Source organism: Macaca mulatta, chromosome 11 (genome assembly GCF_049350105.2).
Source record: "Macaca mulatta isolate MMU2019108-1 chromosome 11, T2T-MMU8v2.0, whole genome shotgun sequence".
Classification (NCBI taxonomy): Eukaryota; Metazoa; Chordata; class Mammalia; order Primates; family Cercopithecidae; genus Macaca; species Macaca mulatta.
This window is the reverse complement of record NC_133416.1, coordinates 115,309,284-115,331,391: the sequence shown is the minus strand read 5'-3', so window position 1 is coordinate 115,331,391 and position 22,108 is coordinate 115,309,284. Positions and strand designations below refer to the sequence as shown.

The 22,108-nt window shown below is 46.8% G+C and overlaps 1 protein-coding gene and 1 long non-coding RNA gene across 10 annotated transcripts in view; one reads left to right on the top strand and one right to left on the bottom strand.

Annotated features, from left to right (window-relative positions):
* Positions 1 to 22,108, bottom strand: part of WSCD2 (WSC domain containing 2) — a 125,669-nt gene that overhangs the window by 54,940 nt on the left and 48,621 nt on the right. For all 9 annotated transcript variants that reach the window (XM_077954857.1, XM_077954859.1, XM_077954855.1 and 6 more), the window contains one exon: positions 3,831 to 4,756. In XM_077954857.1, coding sequence (XP_077810983.1) covers positions 3,831 to 4,212 — 382 coding nt within the window. In that variant the 5' untranslated portion in view covers positions 4,213 to 4,756. The remainder of the gene's footprint in view (positions 1 to 3,830; positions 4,757 to 22,108) is intronic.
* LOC144333029 (uncharacterized) lies at positions 18,540 to 20,774 on the top strand. The gene is made up of 2 exons (XR_013401335.1): positions 18,540 to 18,650; positions 18,997 to 20,774. It is a non-coding gene; the product is annotated as an uncharacterized LOC144333029 (long non-coding RNA).

Sequence of the window (22,108 nt, the reverse complement as noted above, 5' to 3'; positions counted from 1 at the left end):
CAGCCTTTGAAGTCAAAGTGGGTTTGGCTCCTGGCTCTGCCCCAGATTAGCTGTGTGACTTTAGGAAAGTCACGTTACCTCTATTCCCCCATTTTCTCCTGCAAAATTACAGTACATATAATAATAACTGGCATGTATTAAGGTGGCATGCCAGCTTATTATAATAATAATAGCTGGCATGTACTTTCTGTACACTAAGAAGTGACGTGATGTAGTGGTTGAGGTTCAGGTGTGAGACTCACAACACCTGGGTTCACATACTGGTTTGCTACCTCCCCCAGGTGGGTAATCTTGGGCAAGTTACTTAACTTCTCTGTGCCTGAGTTTCCCTCCTGTAAGATGGAGTTAATAACAGTGTCTATCTTCCTTCATTACTATGAGGATTATGTGATGTAATAGATGTAAATGCTTTGAATAGCACTGGCACTTAGAGAGCACACGCTGAATTTACCTTATGTAATCATCACAATGTCATCTGATGTTAAGTACTTTTTATCCCAAAGAGGAAATGGCGTGTCAGAAAGGTGGAGCGACCTGCCCAAGGCTGCACAGCCAGCAAGTTGCAGGACTGGGATTTGAACCCTGATTTGGCTACTCAAAGTACAGGCTCTCACAGGGTCATGTGAACCTAGACAGTCCTAGGTAAATGACTGGCGTATGGTAGGTGTCAGTCACACCAAGGAACTCAGACTCCTGCCCAGCCTTAGCCCAGCCTGGGTGCAGCTCCTCGCCTCCCACTCCTGGGCCATGATGGGCTCTGAATCCTCTACAGCTTGAGTCCTGCATCACTGCATCAAGCAGAGCCCTCGCCAGCTTTGGAGAAAACCAAATGAGTTTAGCGTCAGGTCGGAGAAATGTCTCATTTTTATTAGCGTTAATCTAATATGTTGTCTTTCCTCGCTGAACTCTGAATAAGTTAATCAAGGACAGGCTGGATTTGTGTTTTCTTAATAACACTGCCTGATTCCAAAGGCTGTCTGCTGAGAGCCCTGGCCTCGGGGCTATGTTCTTATTTTCTCTTCCTTCTCTCTGCACTTCATAAAATATATAAGATTGCTGGATAAGGCATGGTGGGGGTGCAATTGGCATGGTATAGAAGAATGCCCACAAGCTTTGGAATTAAACAGACCTTGCTTTAAACCTTGGTTCTTCCACTATTGACCTATGTAAACTAGGGTAAGTGATTTCTTTCTGGATCTCAGTTTTGCCATCTCTGAAATGGAATAACAATCCCTAACTTACTGAGTTGTAGTAATTGAATGAGTCAATGAAACACATAACGTGGTCTAGCCTGTAATGATCATTCACTAGATATCAGCTAATATTACTACAAATAACAAGGACAGCAACTATTAAGTGACCTATTATTATAAGCCAGAGGATATTATAAGCATGTTACATATATCATTTCATTCAAATAATACATGAAAAGCAAATAGACAAGTGGTTGGTGCAAAGTAGGTACTCAAGAAATGTTAATTATTATTAGCGGTATTGATGACAGTATTTCATTGTTACAACAAATAAGAGACAACGTCATTTCTGTATCATCTACGCCACAAGGAATTCATATTCTATCAGGGGACGTGGACAAACATACACAATTGCCATTAATATAAGTGCCATGTCAGGGAGCATAGAGGAGGAACATTTGATCAAGTCTGTAAGGGGATCAGGGAAAATTTCTTGAAGATTAGCAAAGCTGAGACTTGGAGGAAGAGTAGAGCTAACCCTGTAAAGGTACTCCAGGCAGAGGGATAGGCATTCATTCGTTTATTCATCCAGTCATTCACCCATTCAACAAATAGGTATTCAGCAACAGCACTGAGCCAGGTGCTGTCCTGGGTGCTGATAGAATACAGACAGGCAATAGCCCTGCCCTCCTGGAGGTGACAGTCCAGTAGAACAGGCTGATCTTAAACAAAGAGGCAAACACGTAAATGAGATGCTTTCAGATGGTGTTCAGTGTTATGATGAAAATAGAGTCGGGGAATGTGGTTGTGACTGGGTAGGAAGTGGGGTTATTTGAGTTAGGATGCTCTGGGACAGTCTCTATGGGAAAGTGAGGTTTGATTGAAGACTTGAAGGAAAGGAAGAAGGAAGCTGTGCAAACATCTGGGGAGATGGCATCCAAAGATAGAAGGCACTGCATATACAGAGATCTTAAGGTAGAAACAGGCTTGGTGTGTTCAATGAACTGCAGGGACAGTGGGGCAGAGCATGATGAGGGGAGTGGGGTTATAAGATGAGGTTGGAGAGTTGGACTATGGGAGGGGTCTGGAATTTGTCCTAAGCATTATGGGGAGCATATCCCAAGGTGTAAGCTGGCAAGGACTTTGGGGCTTTCAAAGTCCAGAATGGAGTCTGGAGTGGCTGGGGTGCAGCACCTCACATCTCACCTACATCTATAAGATGATCCCCAGGGAGATCCCAGGAGCACTTCCTGAGTACCTCTAAGCACCTACTCAGTGCTAGGCTTTCATGACTCTTGTTTCGTTGAACTCTCAGGAGCATCCAGTAAAATCCCCATTTTACAGATTTCAAAACTGAGTCCTGAAAAGGTAAAACCATTTGCCTGGGCCACATGGCTGGTGGGGGTGGAGCTGGAATATGAATCCACATCCCCTGATCCATTCTGCCACCTCCAACATCTCCTTTGCCTCCCTGTGAACATTGGTTCTTGAAGAGGCAGAAGTCTAGGAAATTCCTAAGGGCAGAAAGATAGAGTCTTCTAGATGGTTCCAAGGCCAGGGGGAGGGGGAGACTGGGGCAGGAGAATGTGTTGCATTAATCCTGCTCCCTTCCACAGTAGGAGAAGGGTTTTTTATGAGTTGAATCACAGTAGAACACAAAGGCTAGTGAAGTTTTCCATCTGCCTTGATTGGTAGTTTATTCTCCCAAACCATCTGGCCCAGATTTCTGAAATGTCCATTTGTGTTAATCTCATGAATTGTAGGGGTTGTGGGTTCCTCCCTAGCATGCTGATTGGATGGGTAGATGCCAGTGGACTCTAGGAGACAGCCTTAGAAAACTGAGTGTTCAGGCCAGATTTAAACTCCATTCCTGCTGCTGACCAGCTGCGCAGCTTTGAGCAAGTATCTTCCCTTCTTCAAGCCTTGGTTTCCACATCTGTTAACTGGGCACAGGATCATAGGGGCCTTGTTTAAGCCCATGAAGTGCAGTGAAAATCAAATAAGGTGGTGCACTCATGAAGAAAAGCCTTTTTAGATTATAAATGGCCGAGAAAATGCAATGAAGTCTATCGAGGGCAATGGTGTCCCCTGGGATCCATCACCAAGGGACCCAGCAAGACGGACTGAGAGACAGTCTGGTGGAGCAGAAGCTCTGCCACTTATCTGTGTAATCTTGTGCTCTTGGTACCTCACTTTCCTCATCTTTAAAATGGGAATAAATAAAATATATCACCTAGAGTTGTGATGTTTCTACATATGTAAAGTGCTTGGAAACAGTACTGGTGCCTAGTAAGTACCCAATAAATGCTGACTGTTTTTATTTTCATGTATATTTAACAAGGACTGTGAAAGGCTGCAGGGGAGAGTCAGACTTTGACCTCTGATAGATGTGGAATTTAAATCCAAACTTGCCTGTTGACAAGCTGTGTGACCTTGGGCAAGCTGCTTCATCCCTCTGAGCTTCAATTTTCTCCTCTGTGCAATGGGGATGATAATGGAAGGCACTATTTATTTATAGCTACAACTATATGACAGCTGGTTCCTATTAAACACTGAAAACTGACAGCTGTTATTATATTGTTAGTATCTCCTCCCTTCTCCCCAACCCCTCAGTGTCCAGATGTTCCTCGCTCTTACCTCGCTCTTCCTCCTTCTCCCGGACAACTCTCCCCTTGAGGGCTCGGCTCCAGGCTCCACCGTAGTCGCCAAGCTTGGCTCTCTCATTCCCATCCTTGCCCTTGAACCAGGGTCCGTACCTGCGAGCGATGCTCGAGGCTTCACCGGTGTCCCGGAAACCTCTGCCCAGATGCATGTCGCCTAAGAAGGGCAGCTCAGCACCCTCAGCCGGGCCTCCTGCGGCCGCAGGGTTCGCCTGGTTCCCCGAGACAGCGGGCTGGCCCACAAAGCCAGAGTGAAGGAAGACAAGGCTCCCGGCAGTCAGGTAGAGTGCCAGGAAAGTAAAGAAGCGCACAGGTTTCCGGCGGAAGTACCGCTGGAATTTGAACCAGAGCTTGGCCATAGCGGGATCATTCCGGACTGGCTCTCTGGGGCTTGGCTGGGGTGCTTGGGAGGGGATGGAAGGGGCTTGGTTTCCCAAGCTTTTCTTAGGGATGGAACACCTGGGGGTCCTCAGTCTCACTTTTCCCGAAAAAGTGATCACCAAGGCCAGAAGGGGAGGGCAAGTTCAATGCTTGGCTGAGGTCATGAGAAAGGATGGAGCTTACCAGCCCTCCCAAACTCAAGGTGAGCTTCTTTGCGCCAAGAAAGGGGTTTTGAGGCTCAGAACACACATGAGTTGGTCCCATTTTCCTACATATTGTTCTTCACTTCAGAGTCTTCCCAAAGAACTGTGAGAATAGCAATCAGAGAAGGTTTCTGAGGGTTACCAGCAGCTGCAGTTCACTTCTCACCCTTTCTCTGCTCCTCAGGCCAATGGATCTGGGTTATTTCGCCAGGGGCCTTGTTTCTGGCCTCTTCCCCAGCTGAAGACCAAGCTTGGCCTTTCTACCTCATGGGAACAGAAGCTGGTGGGCTTCCATCCAGTCAGGATTCAGGGATGCCACCTGCAAAACAGCGGAGACACAGGCATGAGAAGCCCCTTCACCAAAGCACAGAACCCACAGGGTTCTTGAGCATCCTAGAGGGAAATGCAGAGGCCTGGAGAGGGAGGAAACCACCAATGGCATGAAAAGGCTTAAGAGCAGTGTCGGATAAAGAGCATCCCTGAGTCTTCCAGAACACTGCCTTTTTCTTGACACCAAACTGGGAATTTGGGGGCCTGGATCCTAGTGGGCCCTGATTTGGGGACAAACTTCATCTTGGACAAGCACAGGTTCTCATGGGCCAGTGGTTTGCTTTGCTCCATACTTACTATATATTTGTCAAATATACACTGATCCAAGGATTACCTTAAGTCCGAAAAGCACTTTCAAGGTCCTTGCTGGACTACCTGCTGAACCTGGGCAATTCTGAACCAAACCAGGTTCATTCATTTTTTTTTTCCCCAACAAATAGTGAGACCTACTTTGTGTGAGGCACTGTCCTAGGTGCTGGAAATTAAGCTGTGAGCAGGAGAGGCAAAATCCCCTCTTTCACAGAGCTCACATTCTAGTGGGAAAAATAAAATCCATAGCCCCTCTCCTCTATCCAAGGAAGAAAAGGAAAAAGAAGGAAAATAGGGTTATTTAGCAGCATATTTGTCCACTCAGTGTTTATTGAGTGTCTACCATGTGATCAGCTTTGTGCCCAGCCATCTACACTTGCTGTCTCCTTTATTCCTCCCAACATTCCTATGGGAGGTAACTATTTCCCTACCTTACAGATGAGGAAAAGGAGTTCACACAGCCGGTGAGTGATGGAGCTGGGATCTGAACCCAGGACAGTCCAAATTGCAAATCACAGCTCTTAACCAGTGCCTCTTTGACTCTGCCTCTTTCCCACATAGTCTGGACATCACTTGAGAATTCAGAGACAGCTCCCCAAACAGTAGCCGATCCTCACAGCCTCCCAGTTACCAACAGCCTCCCAGTTACCTCCCAGTTACCAAAGGGTGAGACCCTCACCCTTTGTCAGGGTCTCCCAGATGTGGGTCTGAGAAACAACTGATTCAGAATCACCTGAGAGCCTGGTGAATATCTATTCCTGACCTTTCCAACCCACAGCTGTAACCAGGTGCTCTCAGATAATGGTTATGAGCATGGAGGGTTGAGAACCACAGCTTTATGAGTAAATGTTCAGGATCATCAGTCAAGAGGAAAAATAGAATGTAAATGAGAAAACAGGAAACTCCATTTAGGCAATGCTTTTTCATATTACCACCAGCAGGGGGCTCCATGACCATCTTAGCCAACGCCTGAGATTCCATAGTCAGTCAATGGAAGATACAAATTGTAACATACTCTCCTAATCCAGATAGTAGTGTCAGCATTTAACTGTGGTTTAAGGTAGTCCGCCAACTCATTTGTTCAAGAACTAAGTACTGAGCACATACTATGCACCAATCACCCTCGTAGGCACTTGGAATAAATAAGTGAACAAAACAGACAAAAATTCATGCCTTTGTAAAGTCAAACTATCCATCCGTCTGTCATCCAGCAGTCCACCTACCCATCCAGTCATTAAGCCAACCACCTATCCATGCATCCATCCACCATTCATCTGTCTATCATTCAGCATCCACCCACCCATCCATTCATTAATCCATCTATCCATCCATCCATCTACCCATCCATCTGTCTGTCATCCAGCAGTCTACCTACCCACCCATTCATTAAGCCATCCATCTATCCATCTGTCTGTCATCCATCAGTCCACCTACTCACCCATTCATTAAGCCATGCATCCATCCATCCACCCACCCATCCATCCATCCATCCATCCATTTGTCTTCCAGCAGTTCACCTATCCATCTATTCATTGAGCCATCCATCCACCTACTATTCATCTATTCATTAATCTGTCCAACTATACATTCATTCATCTATTTATCTGAACTAAAGCAGCCCATCCATCCATCCAACTCTCTACCCATCCAGTCATCCACTCATTCTTTCATTTATTTAAAAACATATGCTGATTGCCTACTATGTGTGTGCTTGAGATGCAGGAATAAATAATTCACAGTCCCTGCTTTCAGAGAATTCAGAGTCAACTGAGGGAGAAAGAAATGTAAACAATTACTGTGCTAGACAGACAATGATAAATCCCATAGTAGATGTGTGTATAATATACAGCAGTCAATATTATAGTTAATGTTTATTGAACACTTAATACATGCCAGACATTCTTCTACACATATAAATACTCTCATTTAAACAGTTCTATGAGGGAGACGTGTATCTATTTTTACACAAGAGGGGAATGAGTATCAGAGAGATTAGGTAACTTGTTCAGGGTCACAGAGCTAGTAAGTGGCAGCAGGGTGGTAAACCCAATGCCACCTGATTTCAAAGCCTATATTCCTAACCATATGTCTATTCTGATCTTGTAACTCTTTGAGGATCTCACGACAACTATAGATATATGCCCAGAAAAAAAAAAGCCCTTGCACATAAGCTCCCAGAATTTGGCTTGAAATATTAGGGTGGGGGGGCCGGGCGCGGTGGCTCATGCCTGTAATCCTAGCACTTTGGGAGGCCGAGATGGGCGGATCACGAGGTCAGGAGACCGAGACCATCCTGGCTAACACGGTGAAACCCCGTCCCTACTAAAAATACAAAAAAAATTAGCCAGGCATAGTGGTGGGCGGCTGTAGTCCCAGCTACTCGGGAGGCTGAGGCAGGAGAATGGTGTGAACCCAAGAGGCGGAGCTTTCAGTGAGCCAAGATAGCACCACTGCACTCCAGCCTGGGTGATTGGGCTAGACGCCATCTTAGAAAAAACAAACAAACAACTGTACATATATATATACATATAAATATATTTTAGATATTATATTTATATATTTTATCTGCAACTGCCTGGGGGGACCATAGAGGGCTTCCCCAGGCAGGAGTCTTTAAGCCAGCAGGTCTTGCAAAAGGAGTCAAAATTCTCTGGGTGAAGGAGCAACAGAAGGTTAGCCCAGGGAAGAGGAACAGCCCACATAAGGGTACATCACTGAGGGGGAAGAAACAAAGGAGCCTGGGGGACTGTGGGCTGGGAATATAGCCAAGCGGTGGGCAGGAGCCAGACCATGGGAAGCCTTGGATGCCAAGCTCAGGAGTCGGGACTATGTCTTAACAACGCACATGAGAATCCACTGACGTTTCATGGTCGTGCCAACACATGTGCCAGATGTTTCTGCCGCTGGGCTGGGATGAGAAAAAGCCAGCAGTCCTCGTGGGATGGGCAAGGGGACACCAGCCCTTCCAGAGGCACTCAGGCAAGAACAGAGGTGGATTCCACAGGCAAACAGACCTGGGTTCAAATCCTGCCTCTTCCATTCCCCCAGGTGAGTGACTGGGGCAAGACATCTCTTCTCAGCAAGACTCAGTTTCCTCACGTGTAAAGTGGCCTAAAGGATCTTGACTTCTCCCCTAAAAAGTATATTGCTGGAAGGACTGGATTAAACATTGTAGGAGGAATACCTGATGCACAGGAGATGCTCAAGATAAGTGCCACCCTCGCCCCCTCAGGGGCACATGTGAGACACTTGAAAGCCATTTGCCACCTCAGCACATTTGCTGTCGTGGAGACAGCAAAGTTTTCAGCTGTAGTGTTCCCTGTGGCTTTCTGCCTCTCTGAGGATATTTCTGGGTCTAGTCCTTTTTCATTGTTCCCTCTTCATTCTTTCATATTCCAACACATCTCTTCTCTAAGTGGGTGCCAAATGGGCTTTAAGAGGATAATGAGCTCATTAGGGGCTGGCAGGGAACAGAAAGAGACTGAGGCATGGGTGATGTGGAAAGTGAAGGAGATCTGCTGGAGGGATGTGGAGGGGGGTTGTGCCCACACCCCACTTTCAGAGCTCCCTTTCCTCCTGGGGAGGGAAGGTGCTGAACTGAGCCACCCCACAGCATCTTGCCGGTGCTAGCAGGAGGCGGGGGCTTACCCGGAGGAAGAGCCCCCTGGAATCTGAGCCCCATGGAGGTGATAAGGCTATTTGGTACATAGGAGGGTCCCAAGAAACACTGGTAGAGAAAAATAAGTAAAAAGAGTCAGGTTTATCCTCCCAGGGCTCAAACGTACAACCATGGCTTCACACACTGGCCAAAACACTCAGGTGACAGCCTTGGAGAACTGTAAATCCAGGGCTCTGTGGAGGCAGCATCTTGTGTTACTCAGCACTGGGTGGTTCTGGGGTTCAGGGGTTCTGAGATTCAGCTGAGCCATAGCCCCATGTCCTCAAAGGTATCCCAGACTCCCCTGCCTCCCACATCCATCTGTCATTCTCTCCCTCCTGCTGCTCTCTCCGTCTCTATCTCTCCAAGTCTCTAGTCTATCTGTCATTGTGTCTCTTTCTGCTATCTCTCTCCAGACAGAAATTCTGCCTCAAAGGGAATGGGGAAATGAAACTAACTAATTTGTTGAATACCTACTATATGCTGGACACTGTGTTTGAAGGTTTTATATTACGTTCTCCCATATCCTCCCTCTGGGATAGCTGCAAGGCAGGTGTGATGTTTCTTCCCAATCCACAGATGATGTGTCTACAACCCTGGGTGAGATGAGATGGGGGCTGTTGGCCTTCAGCAAGTCACTTCTCTCTGTCTCCATTTGTTCATAGCACGTTGAGGATCATAATTGTATTAACATCCCCTCCTGTCACTCACTTACAGGTGTGAGGTCCAGACAGGGCCCTTCATCTGTCTGAGCTGCCATCTTCTCTCTATAAAGTTAAGTAAACCATAGAACGTCCCTCCCAGAGGTGTGGGGAGGATTCGATGAGACAATCCCCAGGGCTGGCTATCACGACTTCATCCCCTTTTATTTTACATGACACATCTGTGAGCCTCAGTTTCCCCATCTGTTAAATGTGGTGGACAACCTCTACTCTGCCTCCCTCCCAGGGCTGGCATGAGTTTCCACAGGGAGGAGGCTGAGAGGCCCCCTTTTTGGGAGTGGCAGCGTTCGGTTACTGCAGTTCATGTTTCCAGCAGGAGCCTCAAAGTGTCTAAACACAGCCTATTTTTAGCACCAGAATGAGGCTGTGGTGTTGAGCTGCAACTTGTAGATGGGCGGGAGAGAGCTGCCCTGCAGGGGAAAGAAAAACAGAGGCATAGCCTGCCCTGTGGTTCCTTACCTCCCCTGGGAGTAAAAGGGTGCCTCCCCCTTCCAGGTTCTAGAGGCTAGAGTCGGTCAGAATGGAAGCCTGTGAGGCTGGGTAGGGGGCTGACTCCCTCTCTACAACCCCCAGCACCTGATCTGGGGGGCAGAGGTAGTTTGGAGGGACTGGGCAGACCCAGCGGCCAACTGACCCCAGACCACCCAAGCTTCACCAAGAAATAGTTACTGATACACCAGGTTCACGAAGGTTTGATTTCTTAAGAGTTCTGGGTAGGAGACTCATCTGGGAAGTTTCCAAGAAAGTGGGGAGCCCAGGTAAAATTTCAGTCTTGTTCTAATAATAAAAATATCAGAAGTCACTGGTGTTTGTTGAGCACTTACTATGTGCCAGTCATCTTATTCCCATTATGCCTTTTAATCCCCACTATCATTCTTTGAGGTGGTCATTAACTTCTTTGAGCATCAGTTTCCCCATCAATAGAGTGATGATGTAATATAATTTATCTCCTACGGTTAGTGTAAGAACTAAATAAGTCAATATATACAAATGTATCATATCATATCTATATATATTAGGTGAAAATGCTACATCTTATAATAATTTCTGGAGAATACATGTGGTTTTGCCTGTTCAGTGCCCCTTCGTTCTGATACAAGGACTCCATTTTCTTTCATGGAATTTCTCCCTCATTAATTCTCAGCTCATGTGGCTTGGGTGGAATGGATTCCTCTTGCCAGTTGCTGCAGACATTCCCATACCTCTCTCCTGATGCATGTATATAAAAATTAATGTAGGATGCATATATACCTAGGAGTGAAAGCACTAGTTTGTTTGTTTGTTTTGTATGAGCATCTTATGATTATCCTAAAAGATGCCAGTTTTTTTTTCCAAGGTTGCTGTAGTCATAACTTCTCCAGTACAGTTTGAGCATTCCTGTTGCTCCAAATCCACACCAACACTTAATGTTGTCAGCCCTTTTCTTTTTGGTTGGTTTGGTAGATCTGTAACAGATGCTGTACGTGCCCCACCCACCCACCACATTCAGTTAAATTCTGAATGCTTATCTGGTTGTCTGAGAGGTTTCTCCAGCACCTTGAATGATTTTGTGCAGGGAAGGCATGTGAGAATATTAACATTTGGAAGCAGCTGCAACAAATGACTGATGGGAGTTGGTGTATAAATGCCCCAGCTTCCTTGCTCCTCAGCTGGAATAACTCTGAAGTGTATATTTCTCCAGTGGGACTTAACCTCAACCACCCTCTGGAATAGATGACTCAATAACACACCCTTTATTGATTTCTTCCCTTCCCTGTCTAACTCCCCCACTCAGGGAAGGACAGGAGTAAGTGTGCTCTTCATTTCCTAAATGAACTACTTATCAGTGGTATTTATTTCTTGGAATAGTTGATTCCTTAGAATAGGAATCAATGTGGTTTATTCATAGCATATCAATGGTATCATATCAATGGTTTTTCAACCTTTTCCTTATCATTAGACATGTAAAATATTTCCAGTCTTCCCTCTCTTTTAAATAAGTAATGCTATGATAAACATCCTGTATGTAAATCTTTATACAGATCCCTGGAAGGCAATATAGGACCTTTTAACAATGATGAGACATTGGCATATTATATCCACTTTACAGATGAGGAAGCTAAGGTTCACAGAGATTAGGTAACTTTCCCAGGCACACAAAAAGTGGAGCATGAATTCAAGTGCAAAACTGAGCCTCAGTGTCATGATGCCATGGCGGACACTATGCAGACCAGAAAGGCAGCTATTCCCTCTCTTAACCACTGATCCCTCAGTTGAATCCAAGCCTTGATGAAAGGAACCTTTCTGAGCCTGAAGATATGGACGGCCATGCCTTAAACACTTCTCCAGGTAGATAACCCCCAATTCCTTTAATCAAAGTTCTTTCTCACCCTTCTTGCTGGAGGACCAGTCATTTGGCAAGTGAAAGACTTAATGAAACGGCCTGAGAAGAAATGCCATTATAAATGCCAAATCCTTTCACTCATTGTCTTAGAAATCCAGAATTTTACTAACCCAACTAACCCTAGGGAAGGCTTTTGCACCCCGTACAGTGGTAGACCCCCTCTGGGACACACCCTTCCATTCGTGGGTGTGCTGTAGTCTAGTGATTCCATCGTGCTTGTGATGGACACATCGTGGTTCTGCATATCTTTGATGCAACAATTCTGCAGAATCTTTGATACAACATTCCCACTTTTTTGATCAGGAAGCATGTACACACCAGGAAAGCGTCACCAGTTCCTAGGCACACCCGTATGTTGCCCTCTGCACTCGCTCACCCCACCTCCAGAAAGAATCCCCTGGGTCCCTACACTTCCCTCTGTCCCCAGGAAGGAAACTCACTCAGCATTACCCTGTGCTCACAGCCTGCCAACCATGTCCATTTTCATTTATCTTCCCCAAAACTCAAGAAAATAAATGAGAAGGCAAAGTGCCATTAGCTTAATGGCCTTTAACACCCAGCCATCTGCCATGATGTAATTAAATAAAAAAATCAGAGGGAGCATATGGTATCCATTATAAATAAATATTAAAATTTTGTTTTTCTGGGTAATGACTCTAGTGCCTCTTGCTCCATGGGCAATCTTTACAGCCATCTTCGCTTGTTGCAGGGAGTCAGGCTGGGCCACTGTGGACAGGAATGGCCACGGAGAGGAAACGTGGAAAGGGTTCAGGGCCAGAGTCACACACTCCTGCATCCTCAGGGTCATGGTGGCTGTGTGATCTTCAGCAAGGGGCCTCTCTGCTACTTAGTTTTCTCACCTGCAAAATAGGGCCAATCCACCTGCCTCACTGGGAAGGCAGGAGGGTTAAATGGGCTACTGTTTTTAAAACACATAGCATCGTAATAACAATATGGGCTAGTATTTATTGAGCACCAACTATGTGACAGACACTGTCTAGAGAGTAACTTGTAATCCTTACAACAGCCCTATAAGAAAGGTTCCACTTGTTTGCTCCGTTTTACAGATGAGGAAATCAGAGCAGTTAAGTCATCTGTGCCGCGTCACACAGCTAGGAAGTGGTGGAACAGGCTTCCAGCCCAGGGAGTCTGGCTCTGGGGCCTGCACTCTTAACCGTATGCTAAACCTGTCATGACAGTTTCTTGGTAGATAATTATTCTCTGCCACAACTTTGGCCAACTAAACAAAACATTTACCTCTTCTCATGACAACACCCTTTGCCCAGACTTCAGAAAAAGATAAAGATTCAATGAGTTGGTGCATGATTGATGACTACCTAAGGTAGGTGTGGAGGATACATTTTGGGGAGTCTGTCTAGTGTGTGACACCCACCCCTTGCTTACAGAGGCAGACCCCAGGCGCTGTGTTTGCAGCATATTATCCTTCCCACTGGCATTGCTGGTGGATAATAGGTAGGCTCAGATCTAAAACGGGTCAATCCATTCTTGGCCTCAGAAATATGGAGTTGGGATTTGAGACATTCACATCTTTGCTGATCACTTAGACTAGGGACCTGTAGCCTCAGGAGCTGTCACCAGATGCCCAAAGAAAGAGCAAAAGTTAAGTCTGCAAAGAGAAGAAGGAGAAGAAAGTAGCTGAGCAGAGAAGAGACACTGAACCGAGACAAAAAGAGACAAAGGACCTGAGAAAGCCTTGGGTCCTTGATCTTGTAGGACCAAGCCTTCCAGGGTTATAGACAGCACTGAATGAGAAAACTTTTCATTTGTCTTTTCTTACTATGGTGCTAGGTACATACACCAAAAGGGCTCAATAAGCTACAGTTAGTCTTCAAAGGGCAACTCATAAAACAAAACTTACTCTTACCATACGATCCAGCAATCGTGCTCATGGGAATCTACCCAAAGGAATATGTACATCCAGACAGTGGAGTATTATTCAGGGCTAACTGACATGGAGGAAACTTAAATGCATATTACCAAGTGAAAGAAGCCAATCTGAAAAAGCTACACACTGTACGATTCCAAAGATATGATATTCTGGAAAAGGCAAAACTATGGAGACAATAAAAAGATCAGTGGTTGCTGAGGGCTAGAGGGAGGGTGAGTAGGTAGAGTATAGGATTTTTAGGACAGTGAAACTGCTCTGTATGATACTATAGTGGTGGACACATGTCATTATACATTTGTCCAAACCCACAGAAAGTATAACACCAAGAGTGAGCACTAATGGACACTGGGGACTTGGGTGATAATGATGTGTCAGTGTAGGTTCATTCACTGTAACAAATGGACCACTCTGGTGTGGGATGTTGATGGAGGGGCAGGCTGTTGGAGGAAGGTCTGGGGTTATATGGGAACTTTCTGTACTTGCCGCTCAATTTTGCTATGAACCTAAAATGGCTTTTTAAAAGTCTATTTAAAAAGGGGGGACAATCATATATTTGAAAATGCAGGCCGGGTGCGGTGGCTCAAGCCTGTAATCCCAGCACTTTGGGAGGCCGAGACGGGCGGATCATGAGGTCAGGAGATTGAGACCATCCTGGCTAACACGGTGAAACCCTGTCTCTACTAAAAAATACAAAAAAACTAGCCGGGCGAGGTGGTGGGCGCCTGTAGTCCCAGCTACTCGGGAGGCTGAGGCAGGAGAAAGGCCTGAACCCGGGAGGCGGAGCTTGCAGTGAGCTGAGATCCGGCCACTGCACTCCAGCCTGGGCGACAGAGCAAGACTCCGTCTCAAAAAAAAAAAAAAAAAAAAAAAAAATGCAGAGACCCACTGAGGTATATGTCAATGAAATATCCAAACTGTGGGCTCCGGAGAAGAGGCCATGTTGTAGGAAGGGTCAGGGGTTGGAGAGGGATGAAGGGGTGAACTGACAGTCTCCCTTGTCCAGTGGTTTGGTGAAGGGGCCCCAAGGCGCAGGTCACCCAGTCCACTGGCCAACCCATGAGGCAGCTGGCAGCCCTTCTCCAAGCGCAGATCACTTTCTTCCCCAAGAGGGACTTCTGAAGGGACTTCTAAATCCCTATCATTAAGCCATCTGGAGTGATCCTTCTCCTCCAGAAGCTGCTGTGTCTTGGGTCAATTAGTGCACATTTGCATCGAGTTCCTTAATAGGCTGCTAATTGTCTGGGGGAGATAATGGATGACTCTGCTGGTTCTGGGCAGAGTGTTTACCCACGGGGCAGACCTACAGGGAATGGCAGAGAACAGGGAGGAAGGCAGGAGGGAGGAGATAGGGTGGACTGGGATAGGATGAAAGGGAATGGCGGGGAGTAAGCTATCATTGACTGACATGCAGTAAGGAGAAATGTTATTTTGTGAACCTTTGCTTCGGTTGTGTGTGTGCCTCACAATGTCAAATGCATTTCTCACTGTGGGGTCACTGAAATAATTGGAAAGTCCTGGCAATGGAGAATAGGAGGAAGCTGTGTGTGGTAGAGTGGTTCCCAAAGGCCCCTCTCAGAAGGGATTTGAGCTGAGATCTGCAAAATGACAAGGAGACAGTCATGGGAGGATCCAGGGCAATAATGTCCCAGGCAGCGGGAGACACCATGCAGAGACTGGGAGGTGGAAAAGGGTCAGTGGGGGTCCATCCCACCAGGACTTATGGTTTCTGCTCAGGACTGTTCTTGAACTGAGTGTGACCAGAGCCCGTCTCCTTAATAATACAGTGAGGACATTCCTGTCCCAGTGGGATGTGATCACTTCTCAGAGGCTGAGCTGAAAAATGCTTGTTGATTGCTGGAGCTTAGAAAAGGCCAAGGTCTAGGTGCTTGGCAGGGCTTGTGGGAGGAACTAGAATTTCTTTCTGGCTGGGGCTCAGGGGAATGTGGCCCTCAAAGCCTAAAATATTTACCTTCTGGCCTTTTACAGAAAGTATTTGCTGGCCCTTAATTTTCATCAGCAATGGAAGCTGATACAGAGTTTTTGGGGGAAGGGGCTTAGGACCACTGAAGCAGTTCAGTTCACCCTGTCCTCTTCAGAGCTCAAAGGCCACTCTCCGGTCACTCAGCTTCTTCCTTACAGCAAGTGACAGAGCTACAAGAAGCCTGGAGATCCAATACCTAGTGAAACAGCCTTCCTTTACATAAGGGGAAACTGAGGCTCGGAGAAACTTGAATGAAATAACCTCTGTCCATATAAAATGTCTCGCATAGTCCTGGACCCAAGTAAGTGCTCAATACTTTTTAGCTGTTATCAAGATTATGATTATGATAGCATAGAATCCTAGAGTTCAAAAGGCCCTTAGACACCAACTAGTTCAGGTCTGATGTTTTACATATGAGGAACCCGGGGGTTCACAGAGGCTGGAGGAGTGGCCCAGAGTCACAGCCAGGCCAGGGCTGAGCTGGTTCCTGCCCTGCAAGTTTCTTCCCAGAGCACACGCTGCTCCCTGGCAGCCCTCATCGCTCCCAGCCGCAAACACAAGCAAATTGCCGTTTGCTGGTTCCACACTGACCACGGTGGATTGAACTCTAATTTAGGAATGGTGACAGCACCCATTAGCAACCCCTCTCCAGAGAGGAACTTTCCACCAAGAGTGAAAAACAACTGGCGTCCCCACCCCCAAATCACCCAAGTCCAATCTTTCTGTCCAAGCCAGTGTGTGTGTGTGTGTGTCTGCGGGGGTGGTGGTGAGGTGGTCTCTGTGATCCCCAGCCCACCTCTACAGGTTCAAATTCTCTTCCCCCCAGGAGAACCTTTTGCCCTTGGAGGGGTTGCCAGCACCTACCGCCGGCTCTGAGCAGGACTGAGAGGTGGGCTCACAGCCTTCAAAGCAGGAGGGAGGACTCTTCATGACCTCCAGGTCAGCTTCCTCACTGACATGTGGGGTAACTGAGGTCTAAAGTGGAGTTGGAGGGTGACTCTATCCAGACCCAGTTTTCCTGCATCCCAGCCTTCAGCCTTGGCACCCTCCTGGGATGGAAGAAAAATGGATAAACACCTTTTGTTGCACGCCTACTATGCGCCAGGCCCTTCCATGTACCCTGTGCCATTGCCTCTCCCCAGGGTCTCTGCTTGGTAGGTTGGGTTTAATCTCACTTTACAGATGAGACAAGCAAGGCCTGGAGAGGTCAGTCACCTTCCCGAAGGGCAGAGCTGGTGAGTGGCAGAACAAGACTCAACCCAGGCCTGTCTGACTCCAGACCCTTCATCCTAACCTCTACGTGGCACTGTCTTCTGTGGAAGTGCCACCCTCTGACCTCTGACCTCGGGGCCTCCTGTCTGTGGGGCAAGTGGGGTGATTCAGAGGCCTTCTGTACAAGAGAGCCTCTCTCCTCTGAATGCTCAGAGCCGGCACAGAAGGCGCGGGGGTTCCCAAGCCTTCAGTGGCCCAGGGAGTTCTGTTGGCATCCAACAGAGAGATGTCCCCTCACATGCAAGCAACGAGTGCCAGAAACTGACTGACCCTTCCATTCATGAAGACATCACCTGGACACCATTGTACCACAGAGAAGATGGCAGGAGTCCACACACGTGTGCAGAGACTCACGCATGCTGGAAGTGTGCACAGCCCCATGCCTGTCATCCCCCTCACCCCCAGCACACACACAGAGTTAACCAGCCCTATTGGTCCATATTTGTTTATAACACATGGTGGGAATCCTTATTTCCACTTCATGAGTGAGAAACAGCAGACACCATGGGACCTGCGTGAGAAACATGGTTAGTCTTGGAGCTAAAACTAGAAACTGGATCGTCTCATTCTGACCAAAGGTGGTTTCTTCATCCCCTGGGATTGTCAAAAGAATAAAGCAGCACATGTCTTGAAAAGTCACGACCAGAGTTCCTCATCATCAGTGACACTGACACTTTGGACTGGGTAATTTGTTGGAGGGAGCTGTTCTGTGCATTGTAGGGTGGTTGGCAATATCCCTGGCCTGCACCTAACAGAGGAGAGAACCGGAACACTGCCCGTGGACCCATCTGAGTCCAGGCTTACAAAGTTTTGGTACCAGATTCTAGAGCTCCTTTCTAAGATTTTTATCCTAGCTCTCCACCATAAGATTCTATTGTGAGGTTCCACGCTAGGGTCCCCAACTTCTAGCACTCTATGCTGGGATATTAGGGTCCGTTCTGTGCAAGGAAAAGAAAAACTATACCAAAAGGAGGAAAAAGTTATGCTGGAAGCTGAGTCAGGCAAGAAACTGCCTCTCCTTTTGTTGCTTAAGCAGATAGCTACAGATAAAAGGTAAAATATCTCCACAGGTAGCTACTTGATGTTTACCTTATCTTATGTAAAGCGCTGATTTACTGAGTTGGAGACAAATAATGTAATTTATTCCTCTGCCTGCTTCTTTTCTCTTGCAACCTGGGGCTTTAGTAATGTGACCATACCCTCTTTCCCCTCCAGCTTGCTTTTCTCCTTTAAATACTGAAGCCCTCAAAGTCATCTCTGGGGAAACGCACAGACCTCTCTTCTGGGTATATCCTTAACCCTGGCAAAATGAACTTTTAAACTGATTGAGACCTGTCTCAGATAGTTTTTGCTTTACAGTTTCAATGTTGGTGGGCTCTCCAATTCTGAAATTTTGTTCTGAGCTCCTAAGATATCATCTCCTCCCATGTCAAGGTTGAAATTCTCTCCAGGAGACAGTCATGCCTCGCTGCCTTCCAGTGACCAGGATGAAAGACGCGCCCATGAATTATATATTTCAAGTCATCTCTAAATTGCCTGGCAATTACAGAACAGCAAGGTCAGGTGCCGGGAGCAGAACCTCCCCTTCGGCGGAGAAAGACAGATGGATGGAAACATATCGATTTACAGAAAGATGTTACCTCTTGGAGGTAGGTTTAGGAGTGATTTATTTTTTCATTTTGCAGATCTGTATTTTTGTTTTCCATAATTAACTGTGATTTAAAGAAAGAGATAGAGCGTGAGTTTTGATATCAGTTAGACTTGGGTTGGAATCTTGGCTCGTCACTTAACAGCAGTGAGAAGCTGAGGAAACCACCTAATCTCTCTGAGCCTTAGTTCCTTGCCCATAAAATGGGATGAGACTATGACAGGCAAAGCATCTGGGTATGACAGAGTTAGCTGCAGTAATTGTTTAAAATGCTTACCATGGGGCCAGGTGATTCCCAGGCCTCAGCACAACCACAGTTATTGTTATTTGCACTTTTGTATCAACAGGGGCAGCTATGGCTTGGTGAAAGGTGAGTTCTGGAATGCGTAAGAGTCCTCCTCCAGCTCTGTTACTTTGTAACTCAAGACCTTGGCAAGGCTTAAGCCCAGGAATCTGAGGTTGCAGTGAGCTATGATCATGCCATCGCACTCTAGCCTGGGGAACAGAGTGAGACCCTGTCTCTAAAAACAAATAAACAAAAAACCCTGAACAATCGCATGTCACCTCTCTGAGCCTCCATTTTCCCGACTTGTAAATGGGTGCCATCATGCCACCTCTCAGGGTCCCTGACAGGCATCTAGTCATCTAGTCCCCGTCGGTATCCCTTACTCTTCTTATCCCAGGCCAGAGGGCTGACAGGCACAGAGTAAGGTGGAACAGGCACAGAAGTTAGAACTGGGGCAGTCTTGTATCTCTTAATTTATTTGGGATTCTTTTAAAAGAGAGTCCTCACCAGCCCCAACATTAATAGGTCTTTGCTGTCATGATGTCTTTAAATTTAGATGAACACCCCACACACAAACACGCATCCGCCCACACAGCCCCAGGAATAAATCCGCCCGGGTGGGAGGGAGGAAGGTCTGTCTGGTTGCATCCCAGGGAGGAAGAGCGAGGCACGAGGGTTGGAATAGGACGCTGACGGCTGCAGCATGTCAGGTTCCTGAGGGGACAGGGAAGCTCCTTTCAGTCCTCATAAGTAGCACAGGACACCCTCTGCCCCTGGCAGTGCGCAGGGAGTCTAGACAGGCTAGTCCCATGAAGAGGTCAACCAGATGACCACTAAGGTTCATGGGCTTGAGTCCGGACTCCCCTGCAGGACAGGCTGGGCGTCCTGAGTGACATTTGCAGCCTCTCTGAGCTGGGTTTCCCCATCTGTAGAGGAAGCGGTTGCAGGGCCATTTTCATAGGCTCACAACCTGCACTGTGTGGTCCCACAGGACCCACACTCAGAAGGCCTGCTGTGCTCAATTTAAAGCTCTGCTGTCGCTGTCTTGAAATTCTTAATAATTTTTGAAAAAGGAGCCCCACATTTTCATTTTGCCCTGCACCCTGCAAATTATGTAGTGGGTGCTGGGTGATTGTGAAAGTTGGAGGAGGCTCATGCTGTGGTCTCAAACATCCCTTTTTCCTGTCCCCACCTTTTAACCTCATTCTAATGATGTGTAGCCTGGAGCAATTGGACTGAGCTTTCTCTTCCTTTGGCTCCTGCTTAGTAAAACACAAAAATAAAAACTACCTTAAAATTTCTTCTGGTTCCTACTTACTGCTCCCTCCCTCGACATTCAAACTACAGCTCATCCATTCATTCAACAAACATTCATTGAGTGACAGCCACTTGGCAAGCCAAGGTTTGTCCCACGGGCGTGACCTGAGCCAAGGGATCTATCTACAGTGAGAGTATCCTGCACAGACCGCACAAATGCATCACCTCTGAGGAAAATTTCGCCCTCCTTGGCTGAAAAGACCTCTATGCTAATCAGTGGGAGCGAAATATTCTCCACTGTGGGGGCAGCATGTTTTTATATCTTCAGTTAAGAAACATGTATTGAGTACCTATTGTATGTCAGGTGCTGTGAATACATCCACGATGACATGGCCCCTGCCATCAGGAAAATGACAATCTTATATTTTAGCTCATAAAATCTTGGGGTCTGTCTTAATTTCAAGCACAATCAATCCCAATTTTACTTGTTGGGCTTCCAGAACCTTGAAATATACAATTTCTTTTCTTTTTTTAAATTTTTTTTTTTTGAGATGGAGTTTTTCTCTGTCACCCAGGCTGGAGTGCAATGGTGTGACCTCGGCTCGCTGCCACCTCTGCTTCCCAGGTTCAAGAGATTCTCCTGCCTCAACCTCCTGAGTAGCTGGGATTACAGGCATCCGCCACCACGCCCCGCTAATTTTTTGTATTTGAAATGCATCATTTCTAATGTTCACCATGACTCTATAAGGTGAGTGCTATTCTCCCCATTATTCAAATGAGAAACTGAGGCTCAGATAGGTCCAGTGACTTGCCCAAGGTGACACAGGTCATAAGTGGTAGAGCTGGAATTTCAGCCTAGGGCTGTGTGGCTCCAGAGGGATTTTAGTGACACCACTGTTTCTGGTACCGAAGTTTACCTCCCCAAAGGAAACATGTACTCCTTGGAGCCAGGTCTTCCCCTCTCCTTTATGGCTAGCTCATTGCCAAGTCCTGGATGATCGTCTGGATCAAGCCATTCCTGAAGGAATCTCAAGTACAATTGCCAATCCCACCAGACAGAAGGGAGGCCTCACACAGCAAGTTGGTCTTTAAAGTCTCCTGAATCAGAGAGAAGACCCTCCAAGCCAGAGAAAGCTACTGGCCATTAGCCACGTAGTTGCTGCAGTTTTATGTCCCATATGGAATCTGGTTTGGCCTTTTGGTTTGATCCAGTCGGGCAACTCATTGCTACAGTGTGATGTTCAGGGGCTGCATAGAGCAGGAGTTCTCAAACTGGAGCGAGCTTGGAAATCCTTTAGGGGGCTTGTTAAAATACAGGCTCTGCACCCCCTGCCCTTCATCCCCCACAGAAAGTTCCTGACACAGCAGGACTCCGGTGCGGCCTGAAAATGTGCGTTTCTAACAGGCTTCCAGTTGAGGTTGATGCTGCTGGTCCAGGGACTAGAGTGTAAAAACCTTCTGTCCAGACAATTAGAACAGCCCATGTGAAAGTGATTAGAGGAGGCTGGAAAAAAAAACAAAAACAAAAACAAAAAAACTCAGAATTTGATCCTCGGTGAGGGGACAGGTGGACCTTGACTTAAAGGCCAGCCTACTACTAGTGCCCATGAGACACCAGGTGTGTCCCAGGATCTTTCCGGGCCTCAGATTGCACATGTTAAGTGGACAGTATCTCCTTCAGAGGTTGTGAGAATTCAATGAGAATGAATGTCTTATCATAACTACCACAAACTCCGACTCAGAGGGTGCTTTCTACATAGGTGGTTGTGAGTTGAATTTTTGTCTTCCCAAATCCATACGTGGACATCCTAACTGCCAGTACCCCAGAGTGTGACCTTCTTTGGAGACAGTCTCTTCACAGGGGTAATCCAGTTAAAATTAGGTCTCTGGGGTGTGCTTTAATCTAACATGACAGG